Source organism: Gopherus flavomarginatus, chromosome 5, assembly GCF_025201925.1.
Source record: "Gopherus flavomarginatus isolate rGopFla2 chromosome 5, rGopFla2.mat.asm, whole genome shotgun sequence".
Lineage (NCBI taxonomy): Eukaryota > Metazoa > Chordata > Testudines > Testudinidae > Gopherus > Gopherus flavomarginatus.
The window spans coordinates 140,806,651-140,824,511 of record NC_066621.1 but is presented as its reverse complement, the minus strand read 5'-3'; the positions used below and the strand labels follow the sequence as shown (position 1 = coordinate 140,824,511).

General features: G+C 46.0%; 1 protein-coding gene across 1 annotated transcript in view; it reads right to left on the bottom strand.

Moving 5' to 3' along the window:
* The window catches only part of TDRD9 (tudor domain containing 9), a 150,380-nt gene that overhangs the window by 84,216 nt on the left and 48,303 nt on the right, over nucleotides 1-17,861 (bottom strand). Inside the window, 1 exon segment of the mRNA XM_050954259.1 lies at nucleotides 15,994-16,158. Coding sequence (XP_050810216.1) covers nucleotides 15,994-16,158 — 165 coding nt within the window.

Here is a 17,861-nt window from a genome sequence, read left to right as displayed (position 1 = left end):
TAAAAAGGAACTGCCTGGAACATTTAGAGGGTGGTGTTTATGCTCTGCATGGACACTGGCTTATTTATTGCCCACTGCCATCTAAGATAAAAAAATCTTTGCGAGAAGGAGTTCCACTGGCCTAGTACCAACAACCCAACACCCAGGAGCAAGTCCTAGTAGAGTCAACCTTTGGACTGTGACATTCCCCTCTGGTGTTATCCAGACCAGTGAGCTACTAGGTCACTCCAATTCTTGACTCTGGGAGCCAGCCTTTATCCTGCTCTGCTGTGAGAACCCCCACTCCTGGGCTGTAAGCTTCTCCTTGGATTGTGCAACCGAATGACACTAGCCAATATCTCCAGTCCCAAACACAACCCTAGGAACCTCCCTCTTGCAGTGTCCAGTTATGTCCACTGGACACTGCAAGCTTATACGAGTTCGTCAGTTTAACAAATAAATTGATATGCACCAGGCTTGCTATCCCAAGGGGAGTCTCCGACATGCTTCAAACCAAACACACTGCTTCAGGTAGAATAAACAAACAGATTTATTAACTACAAAGATAGACTTTAAGTGATTGTAACTCAAAGCACGATAAGTCGGCTTTGGTCAAATGAAATAAAAGCAAAACGCATTCCAAGCTGATCTTAACACTTTCAATGCCCTTACAAAACTTAGATACTTTTCACCACAGGCTAGCTGGTTGCCCTTCAGCCAGGCTCTCCCCTTTGATCAGCGCTTCAGCCGCTTGGTGACGATGTCTGTAGATGGAGGTGGAAGAAAGAAGACGAGCCTGGCAAACATCTCTCCCTTTTCTCATGTTCTTTCTTCCCTCTTGGCTTTGCTTTCCCCCTTCAGAGTCAGCTGAGCATTACCTCATCACAATCCCAAACTGACCAAAGGAAGGGGGATGACTCACTCGAGAATCCAACAGATCCTTAGTTGCTGCTTAGGCCAGTGTCCTTTGTTCCTGTGAGGCAGGGTTGAGTTTGTTGCATACATGCCCTGATGAGGTATGAACTGCCCCTCTGCTCTTGGGAGAGTTTTTGCCTTGGCTTGATTTAAGCCATGAGGACACATTTTCAGCCTCAACTATATACATGAAATTACAACCTATAACATTACTATAACAACGATTACTATAACATTACCATAACAATAATGCTCAGCACATCATAAGCCTTCCAAAGACACACAACATGACAAACTTTGCATTAGATACCACACAATCATATAAGGATGAATATGGGGGTGTGGGGTGTTTCCACAAAGTATACAACGTCACAATGGTGTTTATGCTCCACATGGGCACTGGCTTATTTATTGCCCACTGCCATCTAAGGTAAAAATATCTTTGCAAGAAGGCGGTGTTCCAGTGGCCTAGTATCAACGACCTGACACCCAGGAGCAAAAGACCTGGCAGAGTCAACCTTCGGAGAGACTGTTACCGTACATAAGAATGGAACTGTATTCAGCGTCTTGAATATATTAATATTCCAAATGTTCCAAGAGTGCTGTAAGCCAACCTTCTAAAGTTTGTGTTTATGCTGATTCCTTTCTTCTCTTTCCATATCACACCCTGCAGTTTATCAATCTCCTGAAGCTGATATGCAAGCACATATGATCAATAAAATAATGGTCCAGTTAAAAACAGTAAGTAAACATCTAACAAATTTATAAAATACTTGAACATGCCAACAGAATGGAAAAATACTGCCCTCGGGAAATTACACTAAATCATGCCTTATGCCTTTTTACAGTCATGAATGACTAGCATCACCTCTGCATATCCTCTCACAACTGGGAAGCACAAGCACATATTATGAAGTGACTTCCCTTTCCCTCACCTAACACTTTTCCTCCCTCTTCTAGAAGAAAAGTGAAGACGACGACAATGTATACATCAGATCAAGAGTATACGTCTATTCAAAGCATAAGAGGTATTATAAGCAGGGACAGGATAGAGGTACACAAAATACTGAATAATATAAAGATGGTCAACTGGGCCCGCCTATTTACCTTCCCATGATACAAGAACAAGGGAACATTTAATGAATTTGAAAAGATGTTTACATTGAATTTGATTAAAAGAAATAGGTATATGTATATATAATTAAAAAAAAACAACACACACATAAAACAACCTGTGGATCTCATTGTCAAATTCAAAAAAGGATTAGACATTTATCCAGATAATAAGAACAGCCAGTTACATTAGACGGGTTTTTTTTAAATGAAGGAATATAAAGCCTCATATTTCATGGCATATGCGAACAAGTAACAGATGGGTTTTAGGAAACCAATGTGGACTGATTTAAATCAAGGTGATGTAAGACGAGATTTAAGTCATCCAATTTTTTTAAATTGATTTTAAATCAGGTTGAGGCTTTGTAAAATTAATTTGAAGATTTATGCTACTGCAATTTTAGATTAAAACTTCTAATGAATTAAATAATAAGTGCTGTGCTGATACATGAAGTTACTCATGGAATTAATGTGAAGAAGTGTAGCATCAGGAGCTAAAGTTGTATTTACTAAAATCATAAATTGTGTCACTTCAAAAGATAATTGCTTTAATGTTGTTTAGGCTTTCAATCCATTAAGAAAATTACTGCACATTTTATACACTCAGACCAAAATTTGAAAAAAAATAGGAGCCTTAGGCTTCTAATCCAAATTTTCAAAATCTACTGGCAACTTCTCTTTAGTATCTGGTATTTGTCACTGTCAGAAGTACGATAACGTAATAGATGGACTTCTGTTGTGGTATGGCAATAATAGTGTTACCGTACATCATGTTGATGTCTCAAAAAATACACTTCAATTTTTCTTTGGCTATCAAAACTTACAGTTCCCTTCTCCCCATAAGCCTTTCCTTTGCCCACCCTCTTAATAAACATTGCCATCTATAACCTGAAGACAATTTCCAAGTCTGTATTTCTCACAAAGCTGTGCAATGAAGCCAATTAACTACAACTTCACAATTCCTTTCCAATTTTTCTCCTGCTCATATAAAAATCAGGAGGTTTTGTGTGTGCTTTTGAGTAGCCCTAAGGTACAAATACAGCTGCCTGTACCATTATGTTTGTTCCTCCCTACTAAGCAAATAATAGTTGTAGCCAAGAGGAAAAAAGAGCAGAATAGTAAGAAATAAACAAAGTCAGGAGAATTAAAACTGAAAGGCCATGTGCGACACGGGGAGTAATCAAAATGCTTTAAAAAAAAATGATCCATCTTAAGTAACTCCCCCGCAATCCCGTTCACAATCTTTGGATTGAAAGGTGTGGGAACTGACCTACAACTTGCCACCATTTTGATAAATGCAACTTGATAGACAGACTTCTCTGCGAAGTTCCCAGTTATCTTTTTGTTGCCACCTATCATCAAGAATCTTTCAAAGACATCAGAGATTACATAATCTCTTCCATGCTGTCCATTTGAGCCAACATGTCATTGCAAAATATATGAATGCTGACAGGACATTGTTATAATACATTTCTTGCAGGCTTTTTCTGATGCATCAGAACTTTGATGGCTGCAGGAATCTATTAGTTTCTTTGGTAGTCGTGTTCAAGAGAAAAAAACATTTGACTAATTTAGTCAATTAAATCTTTCTTTTAACCCTCTTAAAATTGTCTGGTCCTTCCTTTTTCTATAGGCTTTATCCTTTGATATGGTAGAAACTGTAATGGAACCAGATATACTATAGTTTTATTAATTCATCAATTTTCTACATTACGTGTCACTCAATGGGCATTATATGAATAGCTTCAATTAATCAAGTTTGGTTGATGGATTGTTTCCATCTCCTAGTTATTTTTAGAATCATTATCCCTGTAGTAAGGTCCAGTCCAGGGGTGGCCAAACTGTGGCTCACGAGCAGCATGTGGCTCTTTTACAGTTAAAGTGTGGCTTGCAGAGCCCCCCACATGCCCCCTCCATTCTCCACCTACCAGACTTTGGGGGAGGCTTGGGACATCTGCCTTTCAGCAGGGTGGGAGGTAGGGGCTTCTGCCCAGTGGGGGTGGCGGTCTGAAGGCATCAGCCCCAGGGGACACACCTGCCGGGGCTCAGGGCTTCAGCAGGAGTGGGGCTTCACCCCGGAGCCGTGGCAGGTGCCTCTCTCAGGGAAGAAGCCCCGAACCCCAGCAGGTGCGCCCCAGCTCTCGAACTTCTGTAGATTACCATGTGTGGCTCGGAGGGTCAGTAAGTTCGGCCACCCCAGTCTAGGCTATCACTGTACTGAGGTCCAGAAACAGGCTTTTCATTTTATCCCAAATAGCTTGTTAACCTACAATGTTTCCTAATCTCATCTCACACCATGCCACTATAAAATAATGCAATAGGGTTAAACAGGACATTCAAGTGCAAGCTTCCTCACAAATGTTTCAACAAAGCCTTGTATCACAATGCAGCACATAGAATAATCCCAATTTGTGTCCAATATCATTGTTTTGTGACGCTCAAAGATTCACAGGCAGACCTGGTACAGTCCAGAGGGTTTCACTAGGATTGTTATTGATCATGTCCTTTTAACAATCACTGGCAGTCAACAGTCATGGATGTCTGAGTTTGCAGAGGTGCTGAACTTGACACCAACCATGGGCTTCTGCTGACAAAAGTGCACCTTCCACTTCAATGACAGCCAGCTAATTAGTCCAATTCAAACAAAAGCTTTTATTAGAGCTGAGCTCTCAGACAGCTTTCCATTCTGAACGGCTGAAGGCTGCCGAAGCATTAGAGACTTGAGCCTCACTTCCTCTGTCATCTGATGAGGAACAGCATTACTGTAATTCAAGTCATCAGTGCTGACTGTTGCCAGCTCAGTGCTGGGGCCTCAGATCTTCAAATATCTATGGATCAGGGAGGACAGAGACACTCACTGCAGTTGGGTGTAAGAAAAACAGCGAGGCTACAATTCAAGTCTTTAAAGACACGTTTGTCAAGGACAAAAAGCAAAGGCCAAATGGATTCGACTTTGGAATGTCATCAAGGCATTATGTAAGAAAAGATATGGAAACCTGGGGGTCAACTCACGAAGCCAGTTTAGAACATGCTGCCACCAGGCACAACCTCTGCAGCCCTTATTCAGTGTTGAGATGTTTGCTAGCGGAGACAGCACCAGGTTGTCCAGTAAAGAATTGAGATGGCAGCATCAGCCAGAGTCTACAAGATCAGTTGCCCAGATGAGAAGATCATTTCAAAAAAAAAACTCTCCTCAACTGTCTGTCACCTGCAGTCCCTCTTCCATTTGAAATGGGGCAGGAAGTTCCAGAGAACACTTTCCTTCAACCAAGTGGATCACACTCCATAAACGGAAGTCTGGGAAAGTAACAGGGATTTGTAACTTTATCCCTGAGCTGATGAACACAGGTGAGAATACTGTCGTATCACTGCTGCATAGGTTCTTCCAGGCCATCTGGGCCACGAATATAATCCCCAGTGACTGGAAGGAAATTGTTATTCTGCTTCTGTTTAAAAAGGGTGATAAACCCAAATGTAGCAACTATAGAGGAATTATGCAGTTGTCAGTCCCAGAGAAGCTCTTGGCTTTTGTGTTAATGTCTCGAATCAAGGATGCACTTCATGGCAAAGGCTGGGATATTCAGAGCAGCTTTAGATCTCATTTCACAGATCTTTACCTTAAGGCAGCTTTTTGAGAAGATGGATTAATTAAATAAACCTTGCAAAGCACTTTATAGACTTCCATCAGGTCTTTGATTCAGTGCACTCAACAAGCCGCAGGGTCTGATGAGGCGACGCAGTGTCCCTGAGAAAAGATAGTATCATTGACAGAAGAAGTCTATAGTGGAACAAACAGCTGGGTTCAATTCAATAGCTGATCCATAGCATGGTTTCCTATTTCCATATGAGTTCAGGAAGGCTGTATTCTGTCACCATCGTTGTTCAATATCAGCACTGTAGCTGATGGGTAAGTTTGAGGATGCAGTTGTTGGTGGCGCTGAGCTGACCACCATTCTGCTTTGATATCTTGCATATGCCAATAACATTGTCTTGTTGGCTTGGTTTGGTGAATCATGGATACTGATGGCTGATCTGGTCAGGCAAGAAGAACAGTGCAATGGTCTTTTTAGTAATCAAGATAAAACTAAGTCCCTAGCCATTACCAACAAGCAACCTTCAACTTCAGATTGTAATCAGCTTGGTATTAACTTCTCTGAACAGGAGACTGAGCAAGTGGCAACTGCTAAATACCTTTTAGGTGGCATAGACAAGGCTTAAGGACGCTCAAAAGGTGTGGACATTTGTACAGCAGTGGATGCTGCAATGTTTCAGGCTCTTCAGTGGCCTCCAAGGAGATGTAGTGACATCTAGCTTGCTATCATGCTGTGGAGCTACAAAATAAGAATTATACCAACTCTGGTACACCAGTGAAACACGGTAAGCAGAAGAACAGCAAGTGGATGTTTTCGACTCAGTTTCTCTTTCTCTATATTAAGTGGCAGGACAAGATCAGTAATGGAGAATGTTCACAGCTGAACCCAACAACTGCATCCATCAGCACTGTTTCAGTTTCATAGGCTTTCTGGGAATGGACATTAGGAAGGTCAATACATTATAAAGTGTTTATCAAGGAATGCCACTAAATGGCTGGTGATCATGTTGCCACCAAAAACTTCAGTGGCATAATAAGCTTGCCAAAGATGGACATAAACTGAATAACCAGACAGACCACCTTAAGGACCTTGCTAAAGACTGATCTGGTTGGCACTTGATCTGCAAGGAGACTATATCCCTTTGGGATTTGCGGTGATGATGATGATGATGTGTGCTAACACCATTACAAAGCAAATGAGATGTACCATGCCCTTTAGAAACTTAATTATGAATGATGCAACAAATTAGAAAAATTCACACTGGGCTGCTACTGAGATGTGTGGCACCTGGTGATTCTGCTTATCAGAAATGTTTAATAACTTTTTATGGTTAATTATCCTTCTCGCACATATCAACACCCTTTCTGCTATAAGCTGGAGGCTTCATCAGTTTAAAGTGACAGAGGAAGAAAGAGACCTGTTGTGTTGGTTAATCACATGATGACTATGAGCCACCAATGTGAGGTGGCTGCAAAAAAGGCTAACGCAGTTCTAGATATATTAAACAAGGCATTTCCAGTAGAGATAGAGGAGTATTAATTCCCTGGTACCAGGCATTAATTAGACCTCATCCGGAATACTGTGTACAATTGTCGTCACCCATGTTCAAGAAAGATGAATTCAAACTAGAACAGAAGCAAGGAAGATCTGTTAGGATGACCAGAGGAATAGAGTCTATCTGATGAGAAGAGACTAAAATCTTGGTTTGTTTAGCCTAGCAAAACAAAGGCTAAGAAGCAATAGGATTGCTCTCTCTAAATACATCAGGGATAAATACCAGGGAGGCAAGAGTGAAGAGTTATTTAAGCTCCAGGACAATGTTGGCACATGAACAAATGGGTATAAAACTGGTCATGAGTAAGTTTAGGCTAGAAATTAGAATAAGGTTTCTAACCATCAGAGTAGTTCTGAAAGACTCCCAATAGGCGTTGAGGGCACAAACAACTTAATCCATTTTTAACAGAGATTGACAATGAGCAGTACTGTATAATAAGATTGCTTCTGGTAGTGGGGGCAGGGCTCAGCAGCTCCGGGCATCTCTTCCAGTTCATGTCTTATGTTCCTAAAAGCTCATGCTTCAGAGTTTCAGCAAGTTACCTGCAGGGGTCAGGAAAGGAATTCCCTCCTTCCTCAGTGCATTCTGGGTTGGGGTTTCTTTATCTCCTTCCTCGGAAGCACCAGAGATGGACACAGCTATAAGGGGGACACTGGATATGGTGAGATAGAGTTGTGAGATGGTACAGAGCACTCTCTCTTTTGGGGTTTTGTCTAGCTGCTTCTTGCTCAGATGCTAAGGGTCTGATCACCATGGTGGGGTCAGAAAGGCATTTTTCCCCCAGGTCAGATTAGCAATGACCTTGGGGGGAGGGAGTCTCCATCTTCCGCTGCATGGGACATAGTCACTTGCTAAGATCATCTAGGTACATCTCAGTCAATTTCCTATTACTGCAGTAGCCTGAGGCACTGGTGCACCACCATCCCTTTTATTCTCTGCATGTAGCACATTATACCTTAATCTCCTGAGGGCTGTAATGCTTTGGTCTAATTTCAGTTTTTGGTTTAGCGTGTGAGTGCTGGCTGGTATTGGTGGTCCCCTTCTGGCCTTAAACTCTGATATCACAACAACATAATAAAGCCCTCACCCTTTGCTTGACACAACCCAATGTGCATCACTTGAGCACTATTGAAACCCCTTTAAATAATCAGGAGGCAAAAAGTTCAGTAACTTCTATTCAGATTTTTTTCTCTTGCACAACAATCCCTTCTAAAAAACAAAAACAAAATACCACGGATCTGCTTGGATAAGATCTGTATGAGTAAGTAACCTGTCATTTCCCTAGTTACATTATGGGTTCTGTGCAAGGCCATAAAGCAGAGGTCGGCAACCTTTCAGAAGTGGTGTGCCAAGCCTTCATTTATTCACTTTAATTTAAAGTTTCTCGTGCTGGTAATACATTTTAATGTTTTTTAGAAGGTCTCTCTCTATAGGTCTATGTATTATACAACTAAACTATTGTTGTATTGTAAAATAAACAAGGTTGGCCGAGATGGCCAACAAGTGAACACGAATCGAGGAGATGGAGAGGCCCAGTTGTCTGAGGTGGAGCAAATAGTCTAGGACAATGGGGACTGGGACCCCCAGCGGATTGTGACCTCGCTGACCCGACCATATGGAGGGGTAGGTGGCCCTAGTTGATAGTTTCCTACTACCGAGCAGCACTTGTCTGATCTGCTGGGAGCACTGCATCTCCACCAGGTTCAGCCATGAAGCATCCATGCTGTGAGGTGAAGGGACTCCAGCTTCGGGTGGCGGAGGGAGCCCCGGTCCTGTGTGATCAGGTCTGGGAGCAGGGGCAGCATCAGGGGTGCCTGAACGGACATGTGCAGGAGTCACGTGTACCAATGTTGGTGTGGCCACGCAGGAGCTATCAGGATTACCTGTGCATAGTCCCTGCGAATCTTCAAAATCACTCTGTGTATCAGGGGGATCGGAGGGAAGGCGTAGAGCAGAGCGACCCACCAAGACTGTAGGAAGGCGTCCGACAGAGACCCCTGACTGCAGCCCAGGAGGGAGCAGAACTGTCGGCACTTTCTGTTTTCCCTCGAGGCGAACAAGTCTAACTGGGGAAAGCCCCAGAGGTGGAAAATTGAGCGTACCACGTCCCATCGGAGGGACCACTCGTGACCCGGGAACGAGCGGCTGAGGGTGTCTGCCAAACTGTTCTGCTCCCCCGGAAGGTAGAATTGTGGGTAGCATTCTGGACGCAGAAATCCCACAGCGCGAGGGCTTCCCTGCACAGGGGAGAGGAGCGTGCACCCCCATTTGTTGATATAAAAGACTGCCGACATGTTTTCCGAGAAGACCGAAACATCTGCCAGCCAGGTGGGACCAGAAGGTCAAACAAGCCAGGCGAACCGCTCTCAGCTCCCTGATGCTGATATGCAACTCGAGGTCCTCCGGCAACAACAAGCCCTGCACCCTGAGGTGTCCCAGGTGCGCTCGCCAACCCCGATCCGAGGCATCCGTTACCAGGGAGAGGGAGGGTTGAGGGGCAGCGAAGGGGACACGCATGTACACTTTCTGCGGGTCGAGCCACCACCGCAGAGAGCTTAGCACCAAGTGGGGAATGGACACCACTGAGTCCAAGGGGTCTCTGGCCGGGCGATATACTGTCGCTAACCAGGACTGTAGCGGGCAAATCCGGAGTCTGGCATGGTTTACCACATAGGTGCACGCCGCCATGTGACCCAACAGCTGGAGGCAGACTCATGCCGTGGTAATCGGGGCGCGGTGCAGTCCAAGGATGAGCTCGGAAATTGCACGGAACCTGGATTCCGGCAGGTATGCTCTGGCATGGGTGGAGTCCAGAACTGCTCCTATGAACTCTATTCGTTGCGTTGGATACAGGGTGGACTTGGCTTCTTTCAAGAGGGGGCTGAGATTGAGAAAGGTCCGCCTGATGAACGACACCTGAGTCTCCACCTGCTCCTTGGAGCGGTCCTTTATGAGCCAGTCGGCAAGGTAGGGGAATACCTGGATGCCCCGCCCGCGCAGGAAGGCCGCCACGATTGCCATGCACTTCGTGAAGACCCTTGGAGTGGCTGACAGGCCGAACGGGAGCACCATGAACTGCAGATGGGCATCGGCCACGACAAACCTGAGGTATCGATGGTGTCGGGGAATTATGGCATTGTGGAAATAAGCGTCCTTTAAGTCGAGGGCGGCATACCAATCTCCTGGATCCAGGGAGGGAATAATCGAGGACAGGGAGACCATGCAGAACTTGAGCTCTCGTACAAACTTGTTCAGCTGCTGCAAGTCTAGGATGGGTCTCAGGCCCCCCTTTCACCTTCGGTATTGGGAAATACCGGGAGTAGAAGCCTTTGCCCCTGAGTTCCCAAGGGACTTCCTCCACTGCCCCTGCCTCCATGAGGAACTGCACTTCTTGAATTAGAAGTTGTTCGTGAGATGGGTCCCTGAAGAGGGACGGGGAGGGGGGCTGGTAGGAAGGGAGGGAGAACTGGATAGAATATCACCTCTCTACCGTGCGGAGCACCCAGCTGTCCGACGTGATTCGGGACCAGGTACGGTAGAAGGGGGACAGACGTGACCCAAAAGGTAGGGGTAGAAGGATCCAGAGTCTCGATAGGTAGGTCGCCCTCGACCATACCATCAAATAGGGGGTCTAGGCCCCGATCGTGGTCTTGATTTACCGGACGCCTGACCAGAGATGCGCAAGGCTGAGTCCGCCGCACCTAGGGCAGCCTGGAGAGGCTCGGGAGATCAGCTTGCCCTCCTCCACGAGGGCCAAAAACTCTGACCTCGAGTCCTGGGGAAGGAGCTCCGTAAACTTCGACATGGCTGAACACGTGTTATGACCATATCGGCTTACAATTGCCTGTTGGGTGGCAATGTGGAGTCGAAGGCCTGCCATGGAGTACACTTCTCTGCCGAAGAGGCTGTCTTTTAGCGTCCCTACTCTTTGGTGTTGACCCCTGAAACCCTTGACGCTCCCTTTGGTTGGCCACATCCACCACCGGAGGGTAGAAGTGTTCGTGCCCTTTAGAGGGGACGAAATAATGCCGCTCCGTTCTCTTGGAAGTAGGGGCCAGTGAGGCTGGCGTTTGCCATAAGATGCGGGAAGTATCCGTTATGGTCTTTATCAGTGGGAGAGCCACCCTAGATGGCCCTGAGGGAACCAGGATGTCTACTACAGGGTCCGCGTCCACCTCGATTTCTTCAGCTTGGACTGCGAGGCTCTGAGCTGCTCACCGGAGCAGATGTTGGAGGATTCGCGTGTCCTCCAGGGCCGGAACCACAGCCGTGCCCGAGACCGCTTCGTCCAGGGAGGAAGATGAGGAAATTACATGGATCAGCCCTTCCTCCCGTGTGCGTGCAGTCCTTCGGGGTCCTGTGGCACATGGTACTGTGGTTGCGGGGTCAGTTCCGATTCTAAATGCGGCACCGCAACTGGTACCGGGGTCGCCAGTGAGCGGCTTGACGTATCGGGTGGTGCCTGTTGAGCCCGAACTGTAGCCACTGCTGGTGCCGCTGCCCGGCTAGGGGGTGCTGAACTTAGATATGGCACACCCCTGCCCGGCGACAGTGTCCGTGGAGGAGGCAGCTGCGCGGGGCCACTGACGCCGAGGAGACCGAGGCTGACCTTGGTCGAGGACCCAGCGCCTGACCTACTGACTGGTGGTAGGCCCAGGGGGTCCAAAACGGCCACTGCGAGGGCGGATGCCATTGCTGCTGCCACTGTGGGTAACGCTGGTGGCTGGCCCCCAAAACCGATCTCCTGCTCTGCGATCGGCTGGAGCAGTAGGAGTCTGCATCTGAGTCTGAAGTCTCTGACTACGAGGACCTAGGGGGAGCAGCACCCGGTGCCACTGGAGAGCAGTGCTGAGGCGGCAGGGAGCCTCTTATTTGGTCCTGTGCTGCCTTAGTGGCGCGGTGCAGGGAGGGAGGCGACAGCATGGCCGGTTTGCCCCTCGATTGTACTGGAGGACGGACCGCGGTAGGCAACTCCTTACAGTGCGGGGAGGCCGGCACCAGGAGTCCCATCAAGTCTGAGGCTGCCTCGAACACCTCCGGTATCAAAGGGAGGCGCAAGTCTCTGCTGAGGTCCAGGGATCTAGGCCGGTCCGGACTCGACTGCCGTCTCTGCAGTGCGGGAGTCGACGGAGCAGCCGAGGGCTGTAGCCCAGCCTGTCCGCTTGCACCCGCGGACGGCGTCGACCTCGGGTCCTGGTGGGGTGACCGTTCCCTCACTGGCTCTCTCTTCTTAGCGGGCACCAGCGACGGTGAGCAGTGCCGCACTGAGGCCGACTTCCTATGACCCGACTCCATCCAGTGACGGGTTTTAGACTATTTGGGCTGGGCCCTAAGTCCTGATGCCGGTGCCAGGGCTCTCCGCACCGAGGAAGACGTGCTGGGTACCGCCTCGGCCAGTTCCGGGTCCAAGGGTGGCCGCAGGGCAGCCTCCATCAGGAGGACTCTAAGTCTTTGAGCTCTGTCTTTGAGAGTTCTCCGGCGAAAGCGTCTGCAGATAGAGCACAGGTCCTTTTGGTGGCTGTCTCCGAGGCACCTCAAATGAGCAGAGTGTACGTCACTCTTGGGCATGAATTTCCCGCAGTCCTTGCAGAGTTTAAACCCAGGAGACCCGGGCATGCCCCAGCGGGCGACAAAAACTTAGGGGGAGACCCCCCCAACTACCAAGAACTATATACAATGACCTAAGTAAACTAACGTAACTATATACACAGACTTACACAAGGATAGGACACTGCTAACTTGCTATGAACAAGAGAAGTTCCAGCTAGCCGTCACCGGTGGTAAGAAGGAACTGAGGGGGTGGAGGGTAGGCGGGCCCCTTTATAGGGCGCCGTAGTGGTGCCACTCCAGGGGGCGCCAGGGCCGACCCTACGGACGCTGCTAGGGAAAAATCTTCCGGCTGGCATGCACGCGGCACACGCACACCTACTTTGAATGGACATGAACAACCACTCGAAGAAGAACCAAGCTTCTGTCCCCTGCCCCCGCGGTGGGGAGGTGCCCAGTGGAAGTGGAGGGCGGAAGGGAGCAAGCCGGGATTCCGGCAGTCAGCAGTGTGCCATTAAAAACGGGCTCGCGTGCCGTCTTTGGCACGCATGTCATAGCTTGCCAACCCCTGCCATAAAGCAAAACAAAACAAAACAAAAAAAAACTATAAAATCACCTTCCCCAGAATAAAAGTCACTCAGCCTGCCGCTGGTCTGGGGTTCTGGCTGCCAGCCCCTTGCCAGCCGGTGTCCCAGCCATCAGCCCCGCTCAGCCTGCTGCCGGCCTGGGATACCAGTTGCCGGCCCCACTCACCTCGCTGCTGGTCTGGGGTTCCAGCCGCCCGGCCCCCTGCCAGCCGGGGTCCGGGCCTCCGGCCCTGCTCAGCCCTCCTGCCGCCAGCCTGGGGGTACCGGCAGCCAACCCAGGGCTCTGCAGCCCTTATAAAAAATTACACTACAATTAGCTTAAAAACTTGAAAACTTAAAAACTTTGTATATTACAGTAATCATTAAAACATGTATAATGTTAATAAATACATAGGTTTGATGAAACAAAGTAGTTGTACTTATGTGCCTGTGCTTAACTTGTGTTTTCAATGATTTACCTTCTAAAAAAAAAAAATCTTGCATGTCACATACCACCAGAAAGGGCATCTCGCACCCCCAGGGGGTGCATGCACCCCAGGTTAAGAACCACTGAGCTAAACTGATAAGACCTGCATTTTAATTTAATTTTAAATGAAGCTTCTTAAACATTTTAAAAACCTTGTTTACTTTACTTTACATACAACAATAGTTCAGTTATATAACACAGAGTTATAGAGAGAGGCCTTCTAAATATGTTAAAATGCATTACCAGCATGCAAAACCTTAAATTAGAGTGAATAAATGAAGATCCGGTGCACCACTTCTGAAAAGTTGCTGACCCCTGACTTAGGGAGTGAGAAACTCCTTCTTACTCACTAATCACTTGAACCTTGAATCTTTGATAAACTTATTCTTGTTTTCACTACAGATAGAGCTAAATACTGAGACATTAAGCAAGGTGCTGATCATGAGTTCAGTGATACAATCTGACATGGACACTGTTGGTGTTCAGTGGATAAGGGGCTGAACACTTCAGAAATACTCGGGGACTAGGGTGCACCCGCAAAGCAAAGACAGACTAGAATACCTCAGAAGAGAGTGCGTGAGTGGCTAACAGGCTGGTGATGTCAGGGAGTTGACACCTTCATGCTGAAATCAGGTGGGTAATGAAGTGACTCACAGCCCTGAGTATCCTGAGAACAGTCACAAGAACAAAGGGACATTCCATTAAATCTAAAAGTTGAGGAGCACAAGACTGATAGAAGGAAATAATTTTTCACTTAACGTGCCACTGGATTCTGGAACTCATTGCCACAGGAAGTCACTGAGGCCAAGAATTTAGCAACATTCAAAGGAGGATAAGAAATTCATATGGATATCAAGAAAACCCACAGTTAGTAACAACAAGTATTTTGTAAGGGATATTAAACCTCAATCTTAAAGGCTTAAACCCGTCTCTAACTATCAGAGATTAGGATGAGACACTAATATGGAAGGGGGGGGGTTACCAAAAATCTGCCTACAGTGGGGTTGCAGAAAATAACCAGACTTTGTGACAGGAGTAAAGCACAGTATAAAGTGATGCTCCACAGGTCACGGAACCAGGAGTAATGGGGCCACCTGCCAAACAAGCAGAAATTGTTTCTGAAAGCTTCTCTCAAAAATCTGGGATCAACTTGCTTTCAGAACCTGGCTGGTTGGTTGGGTTTTCTTGCTGCAGATGAATCAGTCAGCTTTTGTAGATCTCAAATGCTGACAAACTTACTAGAAAATATGAAAGTGAAGGCCCAAAGTCTCCACAGTCTTGTAGCTTTCCTTGCCTAAAGAAATAGCAGGAAGGAACAGAGAGGTTCCTTCTCAAATTGATACCTCTAACTACCGAAACGTTCTCTCTCCCACTCCACCAAACACTTAAACAAATCAACCAACCAAAAAAGCCCAGTGTTTACCCTAAAAAGGAGGACACACAATCTACAGAAACCCCACTAGGAATTGCACTATTGCTATTGATTTTAGGTGGAAGGAGTTTGTGTACTATGGTGATGGGAGCAGTATGAAACTAAGATAAATAGATGCAGGTGGGAGTGATGAGGGAAGCAGGAGATTGGAGGATGCAAGTTACCCAGTCTGGTTGTCACACCAGACTAGGCTGCGTGCAATAGCAGCATTTACTGGGACCGCAAATCCAAAAAGATCATCTAAGACTCCAGCACAATGATGCTGAGGCTATGAGAAATGTGGAGCCATGTTCCCAAAAATGAAACGTGCCTTCATTATGACGCAAACCAGACTGGAAGGGTGGTGGTGAAGCTCAGATCAACAACAGGGACAGAGCATAACGTAAAACTGAGGGAGACCCTCTACAGAAAAAGTGCACTGCTGAACAAAAACCTTCGCTCTTTTTATACTATAAGGAGGAAAAGGCGGCAGATTTAGAGAGGCATAAGGACTGAGGTACCCACTACTCCAAGCTCCCAGAATGCAGGAAGCAAAGAACAAAAAGTGGGTGGAGGGGAGGGGGTTATATACTAATTCACAAGTCTTCTCATTCTGCTTCCTGATTGGTGGAGGCATTAAGCCACTGTAAAGTCTGTTGCTGGGTAGAATGTATAGTCGCCTGTAACACATAATACTGTAATTAGTATCCAGACTTTCAGAACCAGTTTAATAATTTATCAAGAACATAAAGGGATCATATTTTTGAAGAGCCCATCCCAATTGCTATCTTATTATAACAAAGGAAACAGAATATTGTTCACTATACCCTGATGTGACTAATGTGCCTCAAATCATTAAGATAGTATTCTTCAATGGCATGGGGCTTGCCTTCCACCTCGAACACATAGGCTGGATACAGTTTGTTACGAATCGGAAGCACAAAGTAGTCAGCAAATTCTTTACAGTTGATTGTAGCAGACATCAAGATTACCTGTTAAAAAGAATTTGTATTATTTAGTTAAATATTAGCAGTAATCCACATCACGTCACACTGAGATTCAAAAGAGTAAACGAAGTTATTGCTATGAATGAAAACCTAACTGAATATTTAACTCTTCTTTAGCTTATGATTCCTACACAATCCTTAACAGAAGAAAAGCTTATGGCAGATATTTTGTGAATTCGAAGGGCAATTTAAATGCAAGAGATACAGGTCACCTAGACTTCCTTCCCAGAAGAGCAAGACTACTCCCCTATGATTCATTTACTAATCTAGTTTTAAGCATCTCAAGTGATGGGACTTATCACTCTCTTTGGGAAATTATACCCAAGTTTAACATTTGCCTAAAATAATTTTTAAGGCCAAGTCTATACTATGGGTGCTACAATGGAAGCACAAAGAAAGCAGAAGTCAGCTACAAGTCACCTGCTAGCAATTCCCTGGCATAGAAGTCATCAAAAAGCATACAGCCAGCATAATCAGCCTAGATACATTCCTCCCTGGGGGGACAAAGCTTACTGGGGCAAGCCAAACAAATCACTGGAGTGCACATCCCTCTAGCTATCCTTAGCTGGCACACAGATGGTGTGAGTTTGCTAGCCCAGGTTGGAACAACTTGTGATCTCAGAGAATCAGGGAACTACAAATGGCTGTTAGTTCTCAGCTTCTTTTTCTCCTTCTCCTGGGATGCCCTGAGCAACTATAGTGGATGGAAGTCATCTTTTGCTAGACGCTCCCCTACACTTGGCCAAGATCAGTCAAGCTAACTATGAGGGTTCCTACAGCCCAGAACAGAAACAAAACAACAGAACTATTCCGCTTCCACTGTGATGCAGTAGGTGGTCGGCCTGGGAGCTGCTGAAGCAGGAATGCTACAGCAGCTGCTCAGTGAGCTGCCAGTTCACATCACAAATTTTTCTGGGGTTGCAATGCAGTGGCAGCCAGTTGAGGAGCTGGTGCTCTCTAGCCTCAAGGCTGATTTACACTCTTCTGTTTAAAACCCACAGGGTGCATCTCAATGAGTATATTTATATTTCATGATCAAACAGTCTTTTTAACAGTTGCCCTGAAGGGCCATAAATGACCCTGGATCAAAGGTTGGATTCCACTGCCATGGACTAGTTTCCCCTCATCCCCACAAGTTGCTTAGTCAAGCTATATTAGCTCTTTCTCACACACATATACATTTTTCAACACCCTAATCATGTTTGCTACTATTCCCCAACCCCCTTTCCATTTGACAATATCTTTCTTTTAGCATAAGGCTGAAGGTGAGTGCAATATTGCAGTTTCTGTCTCCCAAAGCTATATAGAGTAACTACTACCTCCTGCTTTGTGACATGATGCCTCTGCAGCTCAAAACTGAGCTGACTTTGTTTCCAACTCTCATTTCAAACTCATCTGATTTGCCATCTTGCATTACTCCTACTTAAGCATTTGAACTTTTAAGACATCTACTCTTACTTAACTTGTCCTATATTATTTTTCCCTATTGTCTTAATTTGCATTTTTCCAAACTGAGTCTCATTGGTACTTTCTGCCTAAAAATTCTAATCTCTCAAGGCCCCTTTGCAATATTTCTCTGGTCTACTAGGTGTTTATAACTCCTCCCAGTACAATAACTCAGAATTAATCTTTATTTCCCTTCTAGATCATTAATGAAGAGATTTAATAAGATCAGACCATACACACAT